Here is a 27708-nt window from a genome sequence, read left to right as displayed (position 1 = left end):
AGCAGAGGTCTGAGAGAACAAAAACTGCCAGTCTGCGAGTAAAAAAGCGACCACCTTGTGGAAAGCACGGCGTATGGAGAGTTGATCTGGGGGAGACAAAGCTACAAGTGTGGCAGCAGGGAGGAAGCCTGGTTACGGAGGCTACTGCAAAGTATTTTAAGCAGCAGAACACAAAATTCTAACTTTCAGAAGTCCGTTACAGTGGGGGAAGTGCCTGGCTTAAAGGCGCTCGCGTAGCAAAGCGGGAGGAATGTTAGGAGTGACAGCAAGGTCTGAGGGTCCCCTGGTCACAAGAGGGATGGGTGGCACCAACATGCCATGCTGCGTCTCGGCACAGGAGTGGGGAACTGAGGCTGTTTCGGGTAGTAAGCAGGGGTTCTGGCTTTCTGCTGTTTTGATGTAAACTGAACCGCTGTGCGGTCCTGCGGCCGCTTTCCTCACACAAGCTGGCAAAAGCGTGGTGAGAGCCTCTCTCAGAGGCACAGAGCCCCACAGAGCTGACAGCACAGAGCCTGCTTACATCCTCTGTTTCCCTCTCTCTCTCTGCCCCTCCCCTGCTCTCTCTCTCTCTCAAAAATAAACATTAAAAAAAAATAACAAACATAAAGAATTGATAATAATAGCGGAGGGATTTAACATCCCACTTACAGCATGGACAGATCATCGAAGCGGAAAATCAATAAGGAAACGATGGCTTTGAATGACACACTGAACCAAATGGACTTAGATATATTCAGAACATTTCATCCTGAAGCAGAATAAACATTCTTTTTTTTCTAAATGCTTATTTATTTATTTTGAGGGGGGGAGGGGCAGAAAGAGAGAGAGGAAGAGAATCCCAAGCAGGCTCCGCACTGTTAGCACAGAGCTCAATGCAGGGCTCGATCCCATAGATGGTAAGATCATGACCTGAGCCAAAATCAAGAGTTGGGCACTCAACTGACTGAGCCACCCAGGCACCCCGTGAAAACATATATTTTTTGAGCACACATGGAACATTCTCCAGAACAGACCACATACTGGGTCACAAATTAAACCCTCAACAGGTACAAAAAAGATCAAGATTATACCATGCATGTTTTCAGATCATATTGCTATGAAACTTGAAGTCAACCACAAGAAAAAATTTGAAAAGTTCTCAAATACATGGAAGTTAAAGAACATCCTACTAAAGAATAAATGGGTTAACCAAGAAATTAAAGAAGAAATAAAAAAATACATGGAAGCAAATGAAAATGAAAACACGACAGTCCAAACCCTTTGGGATGCAGCAAAGGCAGTCCTAAGAGGGAAGTATATTGCAATTCAGGTACATCTCAAGAAGTAAGAAAGGCCCCAAATAACCTAACCTTACACCTAAAGGAGCTAGAAAAGGAACAAATAAAGCAAATAAAGCCCAAAGCCAGAAGAAGGGAAATAATAAAGATTAGAGCAGAAACAAATGATACTGAAACAACAACAACAACAAAAAACAGTAGAACAGATCAATGAAACTAAGAGCTGGTTCTTTCAATTAACAAATTGATGAACCTCTAGTCAGACTTCTCAAAAAGAGAAAGGACCCAAATAGACAAAATCATGAATGAAACAGGAGACATCACAACCAACACCACAGAAATACAAATGACTGTAAGAGAATACTATGAAAAATTATATGCCAACAAACTGGGCAATCTGGAAGAAACAGACAAATTGCTAGAAAGTCACAAACTACCATAACTGCAACAGGAAGAAATAAAAAATTTGAACAGACCCATAACCATCAAAGAAACTGAATCAGTAATCACAAATCTCCCAACAAACAAGAGACCTGGGCCAGATGGCTTCCCAGGGGAATTCTACCAGACATTTAAAGAAGAGTTAATACCTATTTTTCTCAAATAGAAGGAAAACTACCAAACTCATTCTACAAAGCCTTGATTCCAAAACCAAAGACCCCACAAAAAAGGAGAATTACAGGTCAATATCCCTGAGGAATATGGTTGTAAAAATTCTCAATAAAATACTAGCAAATTGAATTCAACAGTACATTAAAAGAATTATTCACCATGATCAAGTGGGATTTATTCCTGGGCTGTAGGGCTTATTCAATATTCACAAATCAATCAACATGATACATCACATTAATAAAACAAAAGACAAGAACCATACGATCCCGTCAATAGATGCAGAAAGAGCATTTGACAAAATACAGCATCCATTCTTTTTTTTTTTAAATTTTTTTAATGTTTACTTATTTTTGAGAGACAGAGATAGGGCATGAGTGGGAGGGTGGGGCAGAGAGAGAGGGAGACACAGAATCCAAAGCGGGCTCTAGGCTCTGAGTTGTCAGCACAGAGTCCGACGTGGGGCTTGAACCCACGAACTATGAGATCATAACCTGAGCTAAAGTCAGATGCTTAACCAACTGAGCCACCCAGGTGCCCCATACAACATCCATTCTCGATTAAAACCTCAACAAAGTAGGGATAGATGGAACACACCTCAACATGATAAAGGCCATATAAGAAAGACCCATAGCTAATATCATCCTCAATGGGGAAAAACTGAGAACCTTTCCCCTACAGTTAGGACCGGGACCAAGGATGTCCACTCTCACCATTACTATTTAACATAGTACTGAAAATCTTAGCCTCAGCAATCAGACAACAAAAAGAAATAAAAGGCATCCAAATCGGAAAAGAAGAAGTCAAACTCTCACTATTTGCAGACAACATGATACTCCGTGTAGAAAACCCAGAGGACTCCACCAAAACACTGCTAGAACTAATACATGAATTCAGCAAAGTTGCAGGATATAAAATCAATGTGCAGAAATCGGTTGCATTTCTATATACCAATAACGAAGCAGCAGAAAAAGAAATCAAGGAATCCATCCATTTGCAATTGCACCAAAAACGGTAAGATACCCAGGATAAACCTAACCAAAGAAGTAAAAGATGTGTACTCTGAAAACTATAGAACCCTTATGAAAGAAATTAAAGAGGATACAAAGAAGTAGAAAAGCATTCCATGCTCATGGATTAGAAGAACAAGCATTGTTAAAATTATTACTACCCAAAGCAATCTACGTATTTAATGCTATCCCTATCAAAATACCACCAGACTTTTTCACAGAGCTAGAACAAACAATCCTAAAATTTGTATGGAACCACAAAAGACCCTGAATAGCCAAAGCAATCCTGAAAAAGAAAAACAAAACTGGAGGCATCATGATTCCGGATTCCAAGCTATATTACAAAGTTGCAGTCATAAAGACAGTATGGTACTGACATAAAAACAGACACATAGATCAACGGAACAGAAGAGAAAACCCAGAAATGGACCCACAACTATATGGCCAACTAATCTTTGACAAAGCAGGAAAGACTATCCAATGGAAAAAAAGACAGTCGCTTCAACAAATGGTGTTGGAAAAACTGGACAGCGACATACAGAAGAATGAAACCGGGCCACTTTCTTATACCATACACAAAAATAAACTCAAAATGGATGACAGACTTAAATGTGAGACAGGAAACCATCAAAATCCTAGAGGAAAAAGCAGGCAAAAACCTCTTTGACCTCAGCCACAGCAACTTCTTACTAGACACGTTGCTGAAGGCAATGGAAACAAAAGCAAACATGAACTCTTGGGACTTCATTAAGATAAAAAACGTCTGCACAGCAAAGGAAACAATCAACAAAACTAAAAGGCAGCCTATGGGATGGGAGAAGATATTTGCGAACAACATGATACAGGGTGAGTATCCAAAATCTATGAAGAACTTATCAAACTCAACACGCAAAAAACAAATAACCCAGTTTAAGAAATGGCAGAAGACATGAATAGACACTCTGCCAAAGAAGACATCCAGATGGCCAGCAGACACATGAAAAGATGCTCAACATCACTCACCATCAGGGAAACACAAATCGAAACCACAGTGAGATGCCACCTCACACTTATCAGAATAGCCAAAATTAACAACACAAGAAACAACAGGTGTTGGTGAGGATGAGGAGAAAAGGGAACCCTCCTGCACTACTGGTGGGAATGCAAACTGGCGCAGCCACTCTGCGGAACAGTATGGAGGTTCCTCAAGAAACTGAAAATAGAACTAGCCTATGACCCAGCAGTTGCACTATTAGGTGTTTACCCAAAGGATACAAAAATACCGATACAAAAGGGTACATGCACCCCAATATTTATAGCAGCATTGTCAACAATAGCCAAACTATGGAGAGAGTCCAAATGTCCACCAACTGATGAATGGATCAAGAAGATGTGGTATATAATAATGTGGTATATAATGGAATATTACTCAGCTATCAAAAAAGAATGAAATTTTGCCACCTGCAGTGATGTAGATGAAGCCAGAATGTATTATGCTAAGTGAAATAAGTCAGTCACAGAAATACAAATACCGTTATGATTTCACTCGTGCAGAATTTAAGAAACAAAACAGATGAATATATGCGAAGGGAAAAGGAAGAGGAAAGAGGGAAACAAACCCCAAGAGACTCTTAACAACAGAGAACAAACTGAGGGTTGATGGAAGAAGGTGGGTGGGAGACGGGCTACATGGGTGATGGGTATTAAGGAGGACACTTGTGATGAGCACTGGGTGTTGTATGTAAGTGATGAATCACGGAATTCCACTCCTGAAACCAAAACTGCACTGTATGTTAACTAAAATTGAAATTTAAAAACAGTATCCTTTTTATTATTTTATTATCTTTTAATGTTTATTTTTGAGAGAGAAAGAGACTGTGAGTGGGGGAGGGGCAGAGAGAGAGAGGGAGACACAGAATCCGAAGCAGGCTCCAGGCTCTGAGCTGTCAGCACAGGACCTAACGTGGGGCTCGAACCCACGAACCGTGAGATCATGACCTGAGCTGAAGTCAGACGCTTAACCGACTGAGCCACCCAGGTGCCCCCCAAAATATATCTTTTAAAAAAAAAAAAAAAAAAAAACAGGTTTGGGAGGAAGCCTGTGAGCATCTGTCTAATCAAGTTTGGTATCTTCTTGTGCCAAAAGATGAACCTATGTGATTGGAAATTTTAAGAAACACAGGAAAAGAAAAAAACATGGTACCTGGAACTTCGTAGAATCAGGTTGTTTTAGGGGAAACAAATATATTTATTTGAATAGAAACAGCTAACGTTTACTGACTGATTGCCATATGCTAGATGCTGTGCTTAAGGGCCAAACTAAGGTTGGCTCTTCCAATCCTGCACAACCACATTTGGAGGTAAGAATATTATCTTTATTATTTTTACTCGCAGTAAGAATTACTATCCAATGCCACTCACTGGGCGAGAGACCTTTGCGGTGTTAGTAGAAAACCTGCCCCTCATGAAGCACACTATCTACACTTGGGAGTTCATAGACCAGCCAGTGGAGGTAAGAATATTATTCCCCCCAGATTGCAGAGGAGGAAATTGAGGAACAGAGAGATTAAATAACTTGCCTGAGGTCACACAGTCAGTGACAGAGAAAGGGCAGGAACTCAGGTCTCTCAAAACCGTAAAACTTTTTTGCAACTTTTAAAAACTCCTGTTTACGTTCAAGCAGGACATACAGAGAGCAGTGTGGACAAATCTGAAGCGTACAACTCAACAAATTGTTACCACCACTCATTATCAAGATAAAGAACATTCCCAGCATCCCAGAAGATTCCGTGATGCCTTCTCCCAAGTCAGTATCTGCCCCCGAAAGGTAACAATATTCCAAGATCTATGCCCATACACGTGTCTGGCTCACTCTGAAGCTGCAGTCTTAGCCACATGAGCCTTCTCTCCAGACTTCTAATTAGTTCCCATCGTCATTTACAATAAATCCCTCTGCCGTCAAAGTTCACTCCTTTGTGACATTAAGGTAAACCATAATACAAAGAAGGCAATGAATACGGGGAGATGTGTCTGGGCACTGAAATACCCTGACTTGATACACATTGTTTTCAAAAAACTTTTTATTTTAATTTTTTTAATGTTTATTTATCTTTGAGAGAGAGAGAGAGAGAGAGAGAGAGCATGAGCAAGGGAGGGGCAGACAGAGAGGGAGACACAGAATCCAAAGCAGGCTCCAGGCTCTGAGCTGTCAGCACAGAGCTGGACGCAGGGCTCGAACTCAGGAACCGTGAGATCATGACCTGAGCCGAAGTCGGCCGCTTAACCGACTGGGCCACCCGGGGGGGGGGGGGGGGGGGGGGGCCTCAAAAATTTCTGAAAGAAATAAAATTTTACTAAGCAATTCTAAGACGAGATGATGCTGAGCATTGTCCGTTTCCCCCTCCAAATCCTCTTTCCACCGTGGTCTGCACCCCAGAAAGTTGACCTCTGCGGCGGCATTAACTTGGACCCTTGCCCTCCCGCTGTGCTCAACCAGTGGGAGGTGCCCCCGGGCGACTTCGCAGTCAGGCCTCCTCTAATGGTACCAAAGGCCACACCCTCTATCACAGAGGCCTCTGCTACTGTTCTTCCAGTCCTAGTGTCGGCCCCCTCAGCCTGGGGTGGCAAAGGCTTCCCTCTGGTGCCCATGTCAGGTGTTTGATCACCCCTTGCTGGTTCCCCTAAACTCTACACAAAAACAGTCTCTTTATTACATTTTCTTCAATAACTGCTTTCCGGTGCATTCCCTACTTCCCACCACGACCGTGACTGACCCAGAGATATGTCTAAAAATTAGGAGTGGAGGACAGACTAACCCGTCTGTGGGCTGTGCTTTTACAACTGAAACGTAGGGCGTCCGGTTGAAAAGCTTAAGCCTGCAAAGCGTGGAGGCGGAATGGGAAAGATCTGTACGGAATGATCTGTCCCTCTCATTTCGGGGTCCGGAAAAATCTTGAATCCATAAATATAGAAAGACAAAATAGAGGACAAAACTGCCTTAGACCTAAAAACTTTAGGCTGATAAAGTAAGGATAAGCATCATAGCTATTATTTCCTGTATTAGGGGCTAGAGAGAAGGGTACCACTTAAAATAAAAGACAAAAAAAAAAAAAAAAAGACCAAGTATTGTTTAGGAACATAGACAAGTCTTACATGAACCGCCCCCAACCCGCAAAAGATGCACAGCTAAAACTGTATAGAGAACAAAGGAAAAAAGCCCGGGGCACCTGGGTGGCTCAGTCAGTTAAGCATCTGACTCTAGGTTTCTGTTCAGGTCATGATCTCATGGTTCATGAGTTCAAGCCCCGCATCGGGCTCTATGCTGACAGCGCAGAGCCTGCTGGGGATTCTCTCTCTCCTCTCTCTCTCTCTGCCCCTCCCCTGCTCCCTCTCACTCTCTCTCTCTCTCAAAATAAATAAACTTAATTTTTTTTTTAACTTAAAAAACAGAAAAAAGAAAAAAAGCCCTTCATGCAGCACTTCTGCCTCTGGCCCCCAGCAAACCTCCAAGGAGACAGGAGAAGCAAACAGTACCACAGACTGCAAAAACAAACAGGACTTTGTTTTCTTATCAACATTTCCCACATGGCCTGGCATCTCTCAAGCTCTAGGTTACAAAATGCAACGAGGGAGATGTGCTCCTAAGAGGCTTACACATTATCGTAAAACCCTGGTGTTGAATGAAAGACAAATACAGACAAAACGCAAAACCAATATTCCCCCCAGTGAAAGTCTTGGGGGGAGAGCAGAAGCACCAAAGGAAATAAGATCTGAAATCGAAGAGGCATCAGCTGGGAGAACCCATTCGCATTTCTTCCCAGGACCACAAGCCAGCCCACCCACAGACCTGCAGGGCTCAGGCTCAGCCTATCCACAGGTGGTCGGCCCAGGGGTGGGCCACATGCAGGGCCGCCGGGGTCCTGGATGCACAGAACGTGCAGCCTTGTGAAGCCCCCAGGAACTACTTCCCAAATCCCTTTTATCGGGCCTCCATTCTTTTTTTTTTTTTTTTAATGTTTATTATTATTTTTTTAATTTTTAAAAATCTTTATTTATTTTTGAGAGAAAGACAGAGTGCAAGCAGGGGAGGAACAGAGAAAAAGGGAGACACAAAATCCAAAGCAGGCTCCAGACTCAGCTGTCAGCACAGAGCCTGATGCGGGGCTCGAACCCACAAACCGCGAGATCACGGCCTGAGCTGAGGTCGGAGGCATCAACCACTGAGCCACCCAGGGGCCCTAGTGTTTATTTATTTTTGAGAGAGAGGAGGAGAGAGATAGAGTGTGAGCAGGGTGGGGGACGGGCAGAGAGAGAGAGGGAGAGACACAGAACTCCAAGTGGGCTCCAGGCTCCGTGCTGTCAGCACAGAGCCCGACGAGGGGCTCGGAATCATGAACCGTGAGATCGTGACCTGGGCCGAAGTTAAGACGCTTAGCTGACTGAGCCACCCGGATGCCCCTTGGGTCTCCACTCTTATAAACTGTCTCTATCATACAGCTTCCCTTGAAACCAGAATCTTCTCTTATCCGGCATTCCTGATTTTCATATCTTGAACATTTACTTGATGGACATCCGGGTTTGTAAGCAAGCACAGTCTGGCTACAATTACTATTGTTTCTGGACAACCTCCTTGACTATAGCCATTTCCTTCCCTTTTCCGGTTGGCCCTTCTGCTTGCTATCACCCCCTAAAAGTCAATTCTGTGTTCCTTTATAGTTAACTGGCCTTATTTGTAAAATACAGCCTGTACTTGTACTTTGAAATCAACCTTAAATCAGTAAGTAATTAAATCAATACACGAAATCCTTAACACATCTGCAAACATGCTGAACTCTAACAGATCTTGCTCGCTGCTTCCCTCACTTAAATTATCTCGCAATGTCACAGAAGGAACCGTTCCAGATCAGAGAATTTCCCCAGTTGATCAAGTTGTTTGAGTGATCTGTGGGAAGCTTTCAGAATGTCTTGTAGAAATGCACAACGTGGGGCACCTGGGTGGCTCAGGTCATGATCTGGCGGTTTCCTGAGTTTGAGCCCCGTGTCGGGCTCTGCATTGGCAGTGTGGAGCCTGCTTGGGATTCTCTCTCTCTCTCCCTCTCTCTGCTCCTCCCCAACCTGTGCTGTCTCTCTCTCAAAATAAACAAACTTAAAGACAATTTCTTTAAAACGCATACCATGACCCAATCATAAACATCAATCGGCCATGTTCACAAGGATCGATTCTGGGCAATAACGGTGGGTGTCCCATCATTTTTGCCTCCTCCCACCTCCCCTTCTTGGCCTGTGGGTTCCCAGAGGTGTGGGCAACTACGGGCTCCGTTGGAGATTCTTGGGGCAATTTCTCCTCGAATTCTCATGTATCACTTCTCCTCTCTGTGGCACGGCAGCTGCGTGGTACCTGCCGCCCCAATGTGCCTCCTGTTCCAAACCTCCTGCTTTCTAATCTCCTCCTTCCGTTTACTAGGATGCTCCTTCCCTTTGCCCCTCCTGGGTCTTACCCTTCACACAGGGTGCCAGTCCCTTCTAGATCACATCCTCCATTAGCACCCTTCCGTCTCCTGACCCACACATCACTCCTCGGGCCCTTGGCTACTCTCCACCATTTCCCTTGCTTCTTTGTCCTCGGGCTCTGCTTTTACACTACCAAAAACCTTTCCTGAGTGTGCTCTCAGGCAGCTTCAGGCTCCAGAAGGATGTTTTAGGGTATTGATTTTCTAAGGTCCATTAGCTTTTTTCCTGACAAAACGATGTGTAATTAAGGAACACCACCTAGATCGCATGAAAAGGTTGAACTCTCAAAATCCATCTGGCTCCATTCCATCCAGGATGGGCCTGGGCTTGGACAGAGTCCAGAGAGGACGGTTTCTAAGGCTACCGGTTATTTACCGTCACCACCTTCCAAAGCCACGAGGGGGCAGAGCGGGACAGGCTGCCTGTTGGTACAGTGTTTCCTTCAGTAGCTCCCCCAACACGAGGCCACACGGCAAACCCAGCGCAGGTGGGTGCATCAGCACTGTCACCAGCCGCCTCCGAAATCATGGCGGAGGCCAAAGACAAACCCACAGATTAGGTGGCCTCCATAATTCCCCAGAATGCCCAAGCATAATACAGCACCCTCCCCGCTAACTGCATCCACATTTTTTTTTTTTTAAACCAGAGAGGTGAAACTCATGTTCTGCCAAGTGGAGGTCTTTATATTCATATTTTTGGCTGAAAATATTTTTGTTTGGCAAGAGCAAGAAGAGATTCCTTTTGCAAAGGAAATGAGCATCTTGATGGATGGGGTTAGTCAAGAACAAAAGACTGCAACACTCCCGTTATGTTTAGTAATGCTCTGCTGAAACGCTTTCCCTAAATCTAAGTTCGTTTGTGCAGCTTCTAAGCAGAACTGTCTTTAAGGGTTAAGGCTATTTCCTATTTCAAAAAAAGTTACAACAATGCCATTAGAGGAAAGGTATTAATATGCGGGTTGTTTTTGGCTAAATATGCTTTACAGAGTATGCTATGTGCAGGCTTTCTAAAGTCAATTAGCTTTCTGATGTTAATTTCAAAAGCTTATATTTTGAAATAAACCCTAGGAATGGAACGCCAACGGACACCAAGAGGTTTTAGGTGTTAAAGCCAATTTGAAAATAGCCTTCCAATAAAAGGAGACCCATGGAATAATACCCTGGATTGGGGCTAACACTGATCTTCAAACAATACAGCAAGTGTGCGTTTTTTGTATTCTATTTATGATTTTTTTAAAGATCATGACAATTTAGTGGACACAAAAAAATTAATACACCAAAAGCCTTTCAGTCCACAACCAGCAACAAAAACACTATCTTTCTAAAATGAATAAACACTAAACAACTTTTCTTAAGTCTTTACTTTAAAAGAAATTAAATTGACCCAGGAGAGTCCACAGTGGTTGAACATCAGGATGGCCCAGTTGCACAAAATTCTCAGTCAATTCATCCCAAATGTTAATGGGGACTCAACACTTTCTCCGAAAAAGTACAATCTATTCAACAACAAAGTATTTTAAAATAATCAACATTTTAATATTCTTAACTTAAAGATGGGAGCAGGGGTAGGGGCTGCTTACTTTGTACAATGGTTCTCCAAGTGTGACCTCTGGGGGTCCCCGGGGCCCTTTGCCAGGGATCTGCAGATCAAAACTCTTTTCGCTACAATAGTAAGACACTGTTTGCCTTTCTCCTTGTGTTCACATCTGCAACAATGGTGCAAGCGTGATGGTGGCTGAGACCTTCGGCCCTCAGCATGAATCAAGGTGGTGGCACCAGACTCTACCAGCAGTCACTGGGTCCTTTCCTACTGTGCGCTCAGCAGAATGGGGGGAAAGTCGGTTTCACTAATACTGTGCTTGACAAAGCCATAAAACGTATTCACGTTCTTTTTGTTTTTAATTTTTAAATGTTTATTTTTGAGATGGAGACAGAGCATGAGCAGGGGAGCAGCAGAGAGAGAGGGAGACGCAGAATCCGAGCAGGCTCCCGGCTCTGAGCTGTCAGCACAGAGTCCGACGCGGGGCTCAAACTCATGAACTGTGAGATCATGACCTGAGCCGAGGTCGGACGCCCAACCGCCTGAGCCACCCAGGTGCCCCCCTGTATTCACATTCTTAAATTTTAACACTTGGACACACGTCCTCTTGGTATTTTCAGCGACGCAATGGGACGCAGGCATAAGAAGTGCGGCCACACAAAGGGACAGTTGTCTCGGGGAAAAAGCACAGCCACAACTGTCTGAGTGGTGAACAGGAAGGAGTAGCCAGTCTTTTCCATAACTTGTGTTTCCATGTGAAAGAATGACTAACGATAAACTATGGTTATTGACACATAGGAGTCTGACAAACGTTTTCTCAAAATTAAACAAAGCAAGCCTGTTGCTCCAAGGAAAACCACGGATGGTTTCTGCTGCCAATGATAAAATCTGAACTCTGAAGTGAAAATCAGAATTTTAGAAAACTTGTATCCGGCCACCATGAACTTCCCCACAGCTTCCTACCAATTAAAAACTCTTCTGATGATATTCCCGGGGTGAAATATATCAACATTTGGAAGATCTACGTCACTCACTACACCTACCGGTGTTTTCCAAGTGGCCAATGTGTGATGTTACAAGAGTATGTGTGGGTAAAAAAAAAAAAATCCACCCAGCATGCAGGACAGACGGATGCATCACAATGGAAGGGTACAAAAGTTCTCTGATGTTTCAGATTTAACACCGCAACTCACCTTCAAGAAACCAATGCTTGTTGAGTTTGGGCGGAGTAACAAAAAAGAACATTCGTAACGATCTTAAATGGGTATTAAAATATTCCCCCGCTTTGAGCAGCTTCCACTCAGTTCTTCTGGTGTTTACCATCATAACCTTAATAAAACTACACTTCAGTTTCGACAGATTATCTTCAGACGGTTCTATCGACCCATGAAACGAGCTACTCCGCATGGTCATTCAGCCCTCCTCCCACCCCCATCCCCTCTTCTCATTCTTGGGTCTTTGCTACCTTGACCTTTCATAGCTACCTTTCTAACTATAAGAAAACGGATGTACAGCTCTAGTTCCTGATCTATGCCTCCTTGTTATGAACCATAAAGGGACCACCTCACGCTGGCTTCTACTTCTCTTCCCCAGTTTCACCTCCTGATTTTGGTCAGCCATACGATGTTGATGTCGAGGTTTACGGCATTTTGGTTTTATTCTGAACTTCACCACGAGGCTTCTGCGTTGGTCTCCCTACCGACCCTAAAAACTGTTCAACTTCAAACAGAACACTTAAGTAAGTTCGGTTCACCGCAAGACCCAGCTGTGTGATGTGACTGCAGAAAAGCAAATGTGATTCTATGTCATGAAATCCCACTGGTCAGAGGAGAAGGACTCCAGCGTAAAGGGACAGTGGATTTTCTACTTGTTACTTCTGAATTGGCTAGACCGGTGCAGCTGGTAGATCATTCTGTTTCGATGGAAATGTCCCGTGTCTGTGCTGTCCAATACTAGCTTACTAGTACACGAACATGGCTGGTGACTGAGGACTGTTATTAATATTATTCCATCTGAATTACTTGAAATATCAACAACCACACGCTGCTAGCGACTACTATACTGGAGAGTACAGCACCCGGCCACGCTATGGCGGTCTTTCCCTCTCTCTCACCATCTGAGGCTTATCCACCATTACTGAGCCCCTGCAGTAAAAGCCCCTCCGTTTCTTGGGAGACCACGATGTGCAGGCACTATGATAGCTGTTCTTTAAACAGCACCTCTGGGGGCGCCTGGGTGGCTCAGTCGGTTAGGCGTCCGACTTCGGCTCAGGTCACGATCTCGCAGTCCGTGAGTTCGAGCCCCGCGTCGGGCTCTGGGCTGATGGCTCGGAGCCTAGAGCCTGCTTCCAATTCTGTGTCTCCCTCTCTCTCTGCCCCTCCCCCGTTCATGCTCTGTGTCTCTCTGTCTCAAAAATAAATAAACGTTAAAAAATTTTTAAAAAATAAAAAAAAAATAAAAAAAAATCAACAGCACCTCTGATCTTCCCAAGGCCATGCGAGGGAGATGCTACCACCCCTTTTAGCAGATGACAAACCACAATTCCTGGAGTGAGGTCGCCCAGCCGGCACTCCTAGCTGAGCTAAGAGTAGAGAAACTTCCGCTCTTCCGATGCTCCCTCCATGATATCATTATCGGCACCAGATACTCTGTGGTAGAATTAAGAAGCCCCAGCCCCGTTCTGGAGGCACCGTGCTAAGCCAGGCAGTTGCTACTCTCTGGGTCTGCTAAAAATGATTTCATGAACTTGAGGTAGTGCTTGCTCATTTTCATTGCTCCTGTGCAAACAGGGTTTGTATGTTAATTAACAACGATGTGCTCTAGTAAGACTGAGGAGATAAAAAAATTCTTTAATGCAGGTAACTCTGGGTGCCTGGGTGGCTCAGTCGTTAAGCACTGACTTCGGCTCAGGTCACGATCTCATAATTCGTGACTTGGAGTCCCACGTAGAGCACAAGCCCCACTTTGGGTAAAACACAAGCCCTGTTTCTCTCTCTTTCTCTCTCTCTCTGTCCCTCCTGGGATTCTCTCTCTCTCTGCCCCTCCTTACTCACTTATGCTCTCTTTCTCACAATAAATAAATAATAAAATTAAAATTAATTACAATAAAATAAAATAAAATAAAATAAAATAAAATGCAGCTATCTTTAACTTACCTCCTTTTGATAGGCCAGTCCAGCCTCATAGAGTTTAATAAAGAGGTACTGAGTCCACTTGTAGTAATCTGGCAAACATGTAGTTATTTCCTGCCAAAGGGGAGGAAAAATCAGTCACAGGCCATTGTAAACATTCCCCCTCACATCAGTATCAACAGACGCGTTGGCCTCGCGATTCAATTTTGAAAAGTGATCACACCGCAAAAATATTTACCAACTTACATATTTTCTACCAATTCGTAAAGTGAGGGAACAAGCAATTCATTCTGGAAAGAAAGGAGCTGCTGAAACGCCACCCCTACCTTTCCCAGGGTCAGTTTAATGAAAAGAAACTGAAAGTTTTCTGTACACCTCTCCCCCCCATCCATGCAAGTAACAGATGAATTACATTGTATGAAATTGGGTATCACCATTTTTGTCAGCACGTATTTTGGGAATCGTGATGCTAATTCGTGAACATAGTTCATTTTAAAAGCAATCACAGAATTCAAGACGAATATCTGGCTGCTTCAGTAGGATGCTCATTTGAAAACAAATCTTGTGTTTCTACGTATAACTGGGACCTGGAAGCTCCTTCAGACTCATTTATATTCCGTGACTCAGGCTGTTGCCTGGTTTAGGAAGACCCATTAAAATCATTATTAGAAATTAAACTTAGTGAGAAATCACCTGGCTTGTATTTCCAAGCCTAAATCCAAGGTTGCAAAAATTTGTTTTCTGCCCTGAAAACACATTTGCTATAGAATCTTTAAAAATAAGTTACTGATTAACCAAGCTCTACGTTGATAAATTCAAGTAAGCGTAAAACCCTTACACTATACCACATTGTTTCTTTTCTAGTGCTCTTGAACTTCAAGAAAATAGCTAACATAGAAATGAATGCAGGGTAGGGCCAAATCGTTCCATTTGGGATGGACTACTGATACAAGGCATACTTCTATCAAAAGTGCATATAACTCCATCTTTCTCTGAATGAATGAATGAAGAGAGAGTTGAAAACTCAGGATGGGAGGGCCAGTGTGACACGAACCCGGCAAGGTGTCAGCTAATCTCCTGGGACCCCCAAGGGGCTATTTTTTTCTCATGTAAGATTCCTGGGTCCTTTTATGTGCTAAAATAGCACAGTAAACTCTGAGAAAACAAGGAATCCAACTCTGATCACTCCTCCACTCCCAGTTGCAAGGCAGGTAGTGAATAACCCACTGGTGTAACGGCTTTGCTCACGCTAGAGCTGTCCCCTGGTGGGCTGGCCCCATGCCATGCCAAGGCTGTGACCCACACAATACAGTCCCGAGGCTCTAGGACACCAGGTCTGCAGGGACATCATGCACAAAGCACTCTGCCAACTCCAGAATGGGACCAGCCCGCTATGGGAGGGCTCGTTCCCCCAAACCTCCAAATTCATCTGATATTTTATTATCTTTTCTCCACCCCGCCACCTGCCCACCCCAGACCTTGCAGGTGTGGCACACACAACCCATTTTCCTCAGTTTTCCAGACAAGCCACCTAAGAACTCCCATTTTCTAACAAAACCCAGGGCAGGAGCAATGTTCTAGTACGTTTCATTTTGCTCAGGTTGAGGCATCCCCAAAGCACTGTTGAATGAAAAATAAACTACACAGACGCCAAGAACGTTTGCATGTTGAATCAAATTTGTATCCCTCATGTAGGTTTCACAAATTAAATTCAAATCACAATGGTCCACAAGATGAACTGGGGCAGGGGGCGGGTGGGGGGTGGGGGAACTGGGTACAAATACTCCCAGATCTTGTTATTGTGAACGTCTTTTAAAATTCTTATCCATTAGTTTAAGGAAAGACATAAAGCAAATGTGACCAAGATAATGACAACTGTTACACTGAGGGAAAGAGAGTTCTCTTTTCTCTATTAATTAATTAGTTAATTAATTAGGGGAGAGTGGAAGCAGGGGAGGGGCTGAAAGAGGGGGACAGAAGATCCGAACCCGGCTCTGGGCTGACAGCAGTGAGCCAGATGGGGGGATCAAACTCATAAACCGTGAGATCATGAACCTGAGCCGAAGTCGGACACTCAACTGCCTAAACTACCCAGACGCCCCTCTATTTTTCTATATATTTAAGTTTTCATAATAGAATATCAAAATAGTTCAAATGAATATACATACATATACATGCGTATGTACGTGTGTTATATTCTCAGCCCCTGAATCTGCCTCCATGCTGAGAGAAAAATTAAACAGCAATGGAACATCATTATTATCTTCATCTTGGTTTATGGTTTTGAAAATTACTTTTACTAGAAAAAAAGATAATAGATCCAGTCGGGGGAAAAAAAAAAAAAAGATCACTATCCAACCAAGCACTAGCCTTTCAGTCAGACGAGTAACGCAAGGCGTGTTCTCAGAAATGAGGGAAGGTGAGGTGAGGTGAGGTGAGGCGAGGGATAAGGGACTCTGGGCCCCCTTCTTGCGCCCTTGGCCTCAAACTTGGCTCTGACCCATTTTATTTACATTGGGTTTCTGCGCATATTGTTTGAAAAACAAGTAACGTCAGCTGCTAAGAGTACAGCTTGAAAACCACTGCTCCAAGGACCATAATCCACTCCCGACAGTTGGATTTCAACGCGTGTTCACCTCGTTCCCACTGTCCCCCCGCGTCGCCTGCCCAGAGGAGATCCTGAGGACAGGATATGCCCTCCTGCCCGTTTACTCCCCATCTGCTGCCCACAGGGCCCAGCCGGCACCTTCAATCGCATGCACTCTGCTCGTGAAGAGACGCCAGAACAAGCACTCACCAGGCTTCCCCAGGAGCCAGGCCCATGAGAACCACAAACATGCTGAACCCGGCTCAGAAACACATTTCCTGAGGGGCGCCGGGGTGGCTCAGCCGGTGAAGCGTCCGACTTCGGCTCAGGTCAAGATCTCGCGGTTCATGAGTTCGAGGCCCGCGTCGGGCTCTGTGTTCACAGCTCAGAGCCTGGGGCCTGCTTGGGATTCTGTGTCTCCCTCTCTCTCTGCCCCTCCCTCACTCGTGCTCTGTCTCTCTCTCTCAAAACTAAATATAAGAAGGAAAAAAAAAAAAAGAAGAGAAATGCATTTCCTAAAAAAGTCACAGAACCCTTCTGGAACCTTTCTTGATTTGCTAATTTAAAAGACCCCCTCCCCCCCCAATCCCAATAACTATTTCTGGGTTTCTGATGCCTCATCTCAGTGAAAATCATCAAAGACATCTTGATGGAATTAAACCGCTTTAAAAACTTTGACTTTGGCCAACTGGCTAGAAATTTCATGTTTCGGGAACTATTTACTTAAATCCCACTCCTGCAGACAAAGGTCTTCTGGGGGGGTTGGAATTCAAGGGGATATAAAAGTCGACACCTTTATGTAGATCTATGTGGAGTACGGCTGAATTGCAGTTGTTAACAGCCCTTGCTTCCTTCCTTTTCCTAAGAAAAGAGTTGTCAACACAGACCGTCCTCTCCCCAGGGACATCTGAGAATGCCTGGAAACATCTCTGGCACTACTCTAGTGTGGTGGCAGGACCCTACGATGCACAAGACGGTCCCCAGAACAAAAACTTATTTAGCCCAGAAGGTCACCGGTACCAAGGGGAGAAACCCTGTGCAGGCAGATGAAGAGACAGTGGAACAAAAGCAACTCTCTACTGGGCATTCCAGAAAGAGCCCTAAAAGCGGAAACACAAGTAAATTAACTTGGCTTGCCCTCTCCCGCTGGTGGGAGCGCATCTCTGTGAAGTACGTCTCGCAGGTACACGGGAATTATGCGGTGGGACCCAACTCCCCACCTTTCTACCAACTCCAAGACCAACAGGCAGAGAGACCTACCAAGTCTGCAACCCCGCTCTGTATGCAAAGTGCTACTCACCAGGAAACGAGTGATTGATTCTGCGATCGAAATTTGAAATCACGTGGTATGCCTCCAAGTAGTTTTCTGACTTGGCAAGTCTCACGTAATGACTTCATGCAATACATTTCCTCTTTTGAAATTGGAGAGGCAGACAGTTTTTCTTGATACAATATCAGTTTACCCCCTCCCACGAGACAGTTGCTGAATAGATAAGAGTTTAAATAAACGTCTGTTGGAATCTGGCCCCCTCCAGGCCCAGCGTTGCCAGTGACCCCAAGGGGGGGAGCCCTGTGTCCATGGGCCTGTCGACCACAGATGCCCGCAAACTGGGGGGGCGGCGCCAACCTGGTAAAAGACTCCCCCCGTGAGACCACCGGAGAGGTCAAGCGAAGGATGTTCGCCGTGTTCCAAACCCCTTTTCGTTCCCCTGCTTTCCTCTGCCCTGTTTTCCAAACAAGCCAACACCCATGTTGCTGTAAACTCGTTTTTATAACAAAACCAAGTAATTCAAAGTTATAGCTCCAAAAACAACTGGAATTCAACCGTACTCCACATAGATCTACATGAAGGTGTCGACTTTTATATCCCTCTGAACTCCGGAAAGCACAATCTAGCTGCCAGGAGACTAAATTCATGAACCTAGGATCTCAACTGGACTCACTCCTCCATGCTGCAATTTTCCATTTTACGATGCCGGGTTTTTAGCATTAAAGTATTTTGCACATTCACGGCAAAACAGAGAGCCCAGTGCAGGAGATGTGCTCCCTCAGAACACAGGTGAGGCTCCGAACATCATCCTTTGGGGCGCCTGGGTGGCTCAGTCGGTTAAGTGTCCGACTTCAGCTCAGGTCAAGATCTCACGGTTCCTGAGTTCAAGGCCCGCGTCGGGCTCTGTGCTGACGGCTCGGAGCCTGGAGCCTGCTTTGGATTCTGTGTCTCCCTCTCTCTCTGCCCCTCCCCTGCTCGCACTCGGTCTCTCTTTTTCTCTCTCTCGAAAAAAAATAAATAAATAAGTAAACATTAAAAAAAATAAAAAATAAAAAAAGCAAACATCATCCTTTGAGGCCTGCCTCCCATACCTCACAAGGCGCACGAGTTAATAACAAAATCGGCCTTGCCAGGAGCTCCTGTTACACAGTGATTTAGCCTTGACGAAGCCTAAGAAGACTGGGCCTACTTTCCTTTCTGTTCGTGACATACACCAGCTTTTGGTCTGTAAAGGAAGAATCTGGGCAGTCAATCACCTTCCATGTACCTCATGGAAGGTCTCCTCAGGCTCACGCTGCTCACTACAAGTAGAGTCTGAGACAGCCTGATCTACGGGAAAGACGTACCACTTGGAAGCCAACCGACTCGGGTTCGAGTCCTCATATCGACATTAGCTTTGTGACTCTAGCCAGGTGTCCCTGTCGAGAACACCGGGGTAACGGATCCCACCTGAGAGGACAAACGCAGTAATGTCTGCGGAGCGCGTGCTGGCCACGTGGGTGAGGTGGCCGATACCACTTCCCTTGGCTTGGCCCAGGGCGTGTCGTGGAGCAGTGAGACTGGCCTCGTTATCACACACTCAGAGGCGGGGGCCGCTGGGACCAGGCGAAAGGGAGAGCGGAGGACCTGAGTCACTGCCACTCACCATCGCTATCCCTTCCCGAATATCGGCCTTGTGACTAAAAAGAGGTGGCCTTTAAGAGGGGAAGGGCCAACACATGACCAGACGGAGTACTCCGCACGCGGCCGTTCCGTCACCTCTAGGGCACATCCTCCCCAGGCAGAGAGAGCCAGAGAGGTCACCTCCCCAACGCCCCTCTGCTCCAGCAGGGTTTCCTTGGGTCTCTGTTCCTCGGTCCCTTGGCGTCCCTGACAGACATCGGTCCCAGATCACAGAACAGCTGACGTCACGCAAAGCCACCATGCACTGTCTGCCTTGCAACCTCACCCTATTCAGGGTAGCTATCAGGATCCAACCAATGACACAAAAACCTAAGGCGGCATGTTCGTCCGTCGTTTGGCGGCCACGTACGCTGGTAAGAAAGGCAAGCAACCACCATGCGTCACGCTTTCCAGCGACAAGGCATTTGCCACCTCTCCCCGGTCTGTGGGCCTCCTGCCTTCGCAACAATGAAGGCTGGAAATGGAGGAGAGGGGGGCTCACGGCCCTTTTGAAAGACTGATCTTTCCTACCAGGCATTTTTGTCCTCTGGTCCTTATTCCAACGGAGCCAAGGGAAAAGTATGGTAATGACCTCGTCTTTTTTATTCCTTCTCTGTTTCTCCAGTTCTAGAGGGAAGGGGTTCTGAAAGTACAGCATAGCTCAAAGGCCAGAGAAGCCAGCCTCAGGATTCATATTGTGCAGCTTAAGACAAAAAAAAAAAAAAAAAAATCCAGGCTGTATTAGATGTTCCTCACTGGTGCTGGTTCAAGGCTCCAGTCCACAGTTCCGTGCACCTGCCGTGCTGGCAAAAGGAAGAGGGGGGAAATCTGCCGGAGTGGGACATTAACAGCCACCCCTGTATTAAGTCCACTAAACTTAGCACTGGTTCTTGAACTTGGCGGCACCGTGGGAAGGAGCAGTAGCAGCTCCCGGTGCCTGGGTCCCACCCCTGCCCCGGAAACTTCACGTGCAGCCGGAGTTGAGAATCCCCGCAAAGAGGTTCCCCCCACCCCCAACACATCTCCCTCCAAAATGCTGCATGAGAGACAGGATCCAGTCCTGCCTTCCTGTCTTCACAGAATTTAATCAAGCTTCGACAGGAGCCAAGAGCACAATCGAGTCAATAGGAGATTTCTTTTTTTTTTTTAATGTTTATTATTTATTTTTGAGAGAGAGAGAGAGAGAGAGAGAGTGGGAGCAGAGGAGGGGCAGAGTGAGAGAGGGAGACAAGGAATCCCAAGCAGGCCCCAAGCTGTCAGCACAGAGCCCGACGTGGGGCTCGAACCCACAAACTATGAGATCATGACCTGAGCTGAAGTCGGATGCTTAACTGACTGCTGAGACACCCAAGTGCCCCTGGATAGGCGATTTCTAGCAAGGTCTCCAGTGCCCTTTTCTAAGAGGGATCTCTCCACCCGCCTGCCTGGATGCCCGTCCTGCCCACAGCAGATACCCTCCGTTCTCAGTCAGTCCTTGCCCTCTCTGCCTTCCCAAGACAGACACAGTCGGGACACAATAAGAAGTGACCACCTGAAACCCGCCTTTGTGACAACAGGCACGGCAACCAGATTGGGTAAGTAGCTGTGTTCAATGGTCAGCTGCTCAAAAACATGTCGGACTCAGGGGGCCTCGGTGGCTTAGTCGGTTAAGCGGCCGACTTCAGCTCAGGTCATGATCTTGCGGTTCGTGAGTTCAAGCCCCGCGTCCATCTCTGTGCTGTCAGCTCAGAGACTGGAGCCTGCTTCGGATTCTGTGTCTCCCTCTCTCTCTGCCTCTCCCGTGCTCATGCTCTGTCTCTCTCTGTCTCTCAATAATAAATAAATGTTAAAAAAAAAAAAAAATTTAAAAAAGAGAAATGTTAAAAACATGTCAGACTTTCTGACAGCTCACTTCTCTGCCCGGAGGAGAAATGCTTCTAGGAAGAAAGGCTGTGCCAAGCCAACAAGGGGAAGAGAGTGACAAGGAAGGTGCCCAAGTCCTCACTTAGATGCTTCTAACAGGGACCTCAGGCAGGAGCGGGGCAGAGAAAGCAGATTCAGATAGCACAGCACAGCCCTGGCCGGTGGGGGGGGGTCTTACTTAGTACGTGACAGGACACGTCTGTGCACAGCTCTGTGCTTCCCACACTGGTCTTTCCTCCTCCTCTCATCTCACTCCCCACGGCAGCTCTCTGAGGCGGGCGCTGTGCACACTATTTTACACTCGGCCAGGGCAGGGGGGTGTGGGGGGGACTGCCCAACTTGGTGGGGGGCGTGCAGAAGGGAAACTGAAACCCAGGCCTCTCGACTCAAGAGGGACATCAGGGAGTGAAACGGCACCTTGAAAAGTACACCCTGGCCTGCCTGGCTGTGCCTGGATGGACTTGAACCTCCCAGGAGGTCTGGGTAAAGGGAGCGGAATGAGGGAATACGTAAGGAATCGCATCAAGGAATCAGGGTGACTGTCCTTTCGGGAGTAACAACAGCGGTCAAAATAATAACAGCAAGCATTTCCCTGGCCCTGACGGAGTACTGGACTCGGTCTGGGCCGTTCAGGAGCCCGTCGTTCAGTTCTTATTACGATGCCAGGAGTCAGTCTCTCTGGTTATCGCAGCAGGGGCCTGAGCTCCCTATTTCAACCTGCAGTTTGCTCCTGGTCCTCCTGCCTGCCCTTACCCTGTTCTACCTTTTTTCTTTTCATAGCACTTACGGACTTTTTTTTTTTTTTTTTTTAATGTTTATTTATTTATTTTGAGAGAGAGAGAGAGAGAGCAAGTGCACAAGCAGGGGAGGGGCAGAGGGGGGGTGGAGACAGAGCATCCCAAGCAGGCTCCACACCATCAGCACAGAGTCCAACGTGGGGCTTGATCCCGTGAACTGGGAGATCATGACCTGAGCCGAGTCGGATGATTAACTGATTGAGCCACCCTGGCGCCCCCACTTAAGACCTTCTATCATACTTCATTACTTATTTATTATGTTTATCACCCATTTTGTCTCCCCTCCTCCCCTGACCCCCAGTCCACTGGTTTCAAGGTTCCTCTGTGAAACAAAGAGTGTTGTCTTTTTTCCTCCAACTGATGTATTCCAAATGCCTAGAACACTACCTGGGGCAGTGGATATTTAGTAAGTGGCTGTTGAGTGAGTAAAATAATCATCTTACAGACCAGAGAATGGAGACCCACAGTAACCCGTTTAAGGTCGCGTGGCTACAAGGAGGCAAAATGACGATCCAAACACGGGTCTACATGACTCAGTATCTGCACTGCTTCAAATGCTTTCTTCCTCTCAATGTCACCTTGACTTTTTATTTCATGTGTATTTATTATTGAGAGAGAGGGAGACAGAGCGCGAATGGGGAACAAGCAGAGAGAGAGAGGGAGACAGAATCTGAAGGAGGCTCCGGGCTCTAAGCTGTCGGGACAGAGCCTGACATGGGGTTCGAACTCACGAACCGTGAGATCACAACCGAGCCGAAGTCGGACACTCAACCAACTGAGCCACCCAGGCACCCCTCAATGTCACCTTGACTTTTTTAACAAGACATTCATGATGAGTGTTTTCAAAGCAGAGAGAGCTATATGAACCAAACATGTGCCACATATATTTAAACTTGTGTTATAAATGTTTACACAAGATGTCTTTCTATCTGAATATCTGTACAAGGTGCACTAAAGCTAGAACAAATGAAATGGCTTAAATATTATATCCTTACACAAACTCGATGTAACGTTTAATGACATGAGAATATGATACTTCATACAAAATTGAGTGTATTTTATGCCTCCAATTATATAATGAAAAAAATAAAAAGAATACCAGGGGAAAAAAAATGCCAACATAAACAGACATGGGGTTGTCTCAGGATGACACTGACCATGGGTGATTTTCTCAACACTATAAACAGTTTTCTAAACTTCACCAATTTCAGGGGCACCTGGGTGGCTCAGTCAGTTAAGCATCCAACTTCGGCTCAGGTCATGATCTCCCAGCTTGTGAGTTCAAGCCCCACATCAGGCTCTGTGCTGACAGCTCAGAGCCTATAGTGGGCTTCAGATTCTGTGTCTCCCTCTCTCTCTGCCCCTCCCCTGCTTGTGCTCTGTTTCTCTCCCTCTCTCAAAAATAAATAAAGATTAAAATAATTTTTTTTAACTTCACTGATTTCATACAGTGACTGTGTATTACTTAGAATTAGCCTACAGGTTTAAAAAAATTTTTTTTAATCTTTATTTATTTTTGAGAGAGAGACAGAGCACGAACGGGGGAGGGGCAGAGAGCGAGGGAAATACAAAATCCGAAGAAGGCTCCAGGCTCTGAGCTGTCAGCACAGAGCCCAACACGGGGCTTGAACCGACAAACTGCGAAATCATGACCTGAGCCGGAGTCAGACACTCAACCGACTGAGCCACCCAGGCGCCCCTAGCCTACAATTTTACAGTTCTTGAGGAGACCTCCACTTTGGTGACAGCCTTACAAGGAAACCTGTGCCAGAGGACCCCGTTAAGTCACACCTGGATTCCCATCCCGCAGGGACTGTGAAATAACTAATACTTACTGTTATGTTGCTATATTTGGGGACGGTTTGTTATGCGGCAATAGCTAACTAATACATTAGTAGAAGGGGTCAATAACCGGACCAAATCCTGGGATGGACGTGAGGACTAAATCAGAAAACACAGGTGACACACCAGGCAGACGCCCAGCACGAAGATGAGAACGTGGGTCCCTGAGCGCATCCAAGAATCACTGAGTCCCCCTCCCCACAGTGTGGGGGGACAATCGGTGGGCTTCCCAGGCCACGGGGAACGCCAGGGAGGCTTAGCGCCCTGTATTCTACCTGACTCTGAAGTGCCAAGTATATATCCGTCCCTCTTTTAGGACCCAACGGACTTTTTGCCCCTATGAGTTTGGCCCTCGAGTTTTGTTCACTTTCCCACACAGGCTGTCAGCTCCTGACGGCAGATGGAGGGCAGTGGATAGCAGGAGCATGGGGTTGGCAGGCTGAAGTCCGCAGTCTGACCCCCGGACTCTGTCCATGGGTCTGCTGCGGACTCGCTGGCGACCCTGGACAAATGGCTCGTCCCCCTGGGTCTCACTTTCCTCATCTGGAAACTGTTGTGGGGATCAAGGTTATCTGAAAAGGGTCAGCTTGCCTTCCCAGTACTGTCTGGCTCGGGATGGGTGCCCAGCAGGTACTCTGTAAACCTTCATGACAGCAGGGCGCCTGGGTGACTCAACCAGTTAAGCAGTTAAGCATCTGATTCTTGATCTCCGCTCAGGTCGGGATCTCACAGTTCGTGAGTTAGAGCCCCGTGTTGGGCTCTGCGCTGACAGCTCAGGGCCTGCTTGAGCTATTCTCTCTCTCTCTCTCTCTCTCTCTCTCTCTGCCCCTCTCCCACCCATACACACATGCGTGCACTCTCTCACGCTCTCAAAATAAATAAATAAACTTAAAAAAAAAATCTTCATTAAAGCAACAAATATAACAAAATTCAGGCGGTCAAGTGTCACTATATTTAAAAAAAAAAAAAAAGAAAGAAAGCCTTGAGACAGAGCCCTTGCTAATTTTCTTAAACATAATAGGCTTTCTAAAAGAGGAGCATATTTATTCTTAGAACCAGTCTGGTTTATTCATACTAAATTTTGCTAAGTATGGGTTCACATGAGAAATGCCCCAATTCCCACCACACAACGTGCTCTAATAAGATACCTGTATGCGGAACCTTCCAACTTCCAAGGCAAAACAAACACACACACACCGTGTTTATTTCCATTAGCAACATGCACAATGTCAAACAAATGACGATTTAAAAACAAAAAAATCCGTTGAGACTGGTTTCTCAGCTCCCTGGTATATAAGGCTGGCTCTGAATTCTGTTTTTTTCTCATTTGATCCACCCGTGAAAACCCATTCGCTAAGGGTCTCCGACCCTTGTCCTAAGGGACTCAGTAATCGGCCAGAGCGACAGAGAGAAAATGGTGGGACAGAGAACAGAAGGGATGGATCTTCCACCCCGCGGAGGTCCCATTTGTTCGTCCACTCGCTGAATTATTCCACAGACGTTTACCGGGCACCGGCTACCCACCCGCATAGGGTTGGCGGCACGGAGCCCTCTCCTCCGTCGCTCAGAAGACTGGGGCCACCTACAGCGGGCCTCCTCATGGCCTGTCCTCCCTTAACACAAAGTGTCTCTCATACGTCATCCCCGCTCATTCCCATTCGCGTGGGGGGAAAGGGAGGCAGTCCGCCACCCACCCTCACTCCCGGCACATCGGCCCTGCCAGCAGGTTCTGCTCGATTTCCATTCCTTCGCCCGTTTCCCATCACCAGGGAAAGGCCGGGGGTCGTGTGCAGGCCTGGCCGGTGGCTCCCCCTCCTCGGCTGCAGGGCCGCCCCTTCCTCCTTGCCAGACTGTTATTCCCCAAGACGCCCGCTGGCCACTCCCTCTCGTTCCTCTTCCTTCGACCATCTGTTCAATTCCACCTTTGCCCAGCCTCCACCTCTGGCCTCCCTTGCCTTCCCTGTTCTCCTCTCTGGTGCGGAGTTGAGGGAACAGGTGTTAATATCAGGGTAATTAATTACTCACGAACCTACCATTTGCCTAAGAGCTCATTTTTCGGGTAATTATGCTCCTTCGCCGCAGGGCTCGCTTTACACTGGAAATGGGCACTACATGCGAACTGGAGATGGCAAATGCTAGGTAGGCCCTGTGCTTTTCTAGAACACGCGTTTTACTTGGAAAGGTCGTGTTTTTCAAGTCGAGGGCTGCGGCTAAACTCTCACATAATCTGGAAGGCTCACGTCCTTTGTGCTCTTGAGGCCAATTTAGGGAGTGAGTATTAATGGAAGCAAAATCATGGTCTTTGCGGTTTTAAAGACAACTCGCACTGTCTTTCCGAAGCGAAATCAGCTCGCTCAGTGAGCTCCTCTCCTAGCTAGTTTCTTGACCATTATTTTCTGAGCACTATCATTTTCATGGGGAACCCGAATGCTGTCTCCCGACACAAACCACACAAGGTCCTGACAACTACCCATAGTCGGGCGGACAAGAAGCAACCATTTGCTTAACTTCTGGGTAATTGTTCTTTGCCAGCCGACAAGGGTGCCGTGGCGGCGGTCTAACAATCCAGACAGCTTTTCTAACTAGCCAGTTGGGAACAGAAAGCCCTCCATTAAACTGCAGATGAGACTGATGGGTTTGAATTGCAATTTGTTATCCGTCTGCTTGGTCAGCTGCCAGAATTTCAACCATCCGAGCCAAACCAGCTCCCAACAACTGTTCCATTTTCCCCGGGACGAAAGAACATTAATTTTATCTGCAACGGTTTTGAAAATTTCAGGATTCACAGGACAGCGTTCATCTGAAAGGTATTTTGAGACGTGGCGTCTCCAGGTTTCCTGAATAATAGGAAGGCTATTTGTTAGACACGGGCGTGGGTCCAGAGAAAGAGGAAATATCAATTCATCAATTCCACGGATGCAGCACAGTGACGGCAGTGTGCAAAATGAGCTGTTCTGCTGCCCACCAGCTCCAGAAGCAATGAGTAGTAGAAGCCTGTCACAGCTTAAACCCTGTCACAGGTGGCACAGACCAAGAAATAAAGCCATAAACTTAGAAAAAAACAGTGTAGCAAATTATCTTGAATACCTTTTAGTCCGATGATTTTTAAGGGAAGGGTAAGGGGCAGGGAAGCACAGATCAGAGTCTCACAGGAGGTGGGGAGATTTTTAACACTCTATATACCACCTCTTGTAGGAAGATGGCACGGATGTACTTTTCCCTATTCTTTTCACGAGGTACAACACCCTGGTCATTACATATATAAAACAAACATAAGACTCTGAAAACTGAAAAAGAGAAGGCAGAGCAGTTAAAGACCTTAGCACCCGAGGAATGACGCGGCGGGGAGCTCCGTGGATTGTCTTCATGCCTCATAAGTCCCAGAACTGCAGCTGACTAAACCAATAACCCAGAGCTGTCGAGGAGTGCCAAACAAAATTTTAAAAAATTAAACATTAAAAAAAGAAACAGAGGAAAAACAAAAGCCTGCTCTCCCTAGCTGGAATACCAGGAAGAGACCAGCCAGCAAGAAAGAAAATGTAGACAACAACTGCCCTACTCTAGCCAACACCACAGAAAAAAATGGCAGCCCC

General features: G+C 46.1%; 1 protein-coding gene across 5 annotated transcripts in view; it reads right to left on the bottom strand.

Annotated features, from left to right (window-relative positions):
• LARS2 (leucyl-tRNA synthetase 2, mitochondrial) overlaps positions 1-27708 on the bottom strand; it is a 167953-nt gene that overhangs the window by 94581 nt on the left and 45664 nt on the right. For all 5 annotated transcript variants that reach the window (XR_006214756.1, XM_042978749.1, XM_007088398.3 and 2 more), the window contains one exon: positions 14080-14169. Coding sequence is in view for 4 of the 5 variants with exons in the window: in XM_042978749.1 (XP_042834683.1) it covers positions 14080-14169 (90 nt within the window). In the remaining variant the exon portion in view is untranslated. The remainder of the gene's footprint in view (positions 1-14079; positions 14170-27708) is intronic.

Source organism: Panthera tigris, chromosome A2 (genome assembly GCF_018350195.1).
Source record: "Panthera tigris isolate Pti1 chromosome A2, P.tigris_Pti1_mat1.1, whole genome shotgun sequence".
NCBI lineage: Eukaryota > Metazoa > Chordata > Mammalia > Carnivora > Felidae > Panthera > Panthera tigris.
The sequence above is the reverse complement of the archived record's forward strand: the minus strand, read 5'-3'. Positions and strand labels throughout refer to the sequence as shown.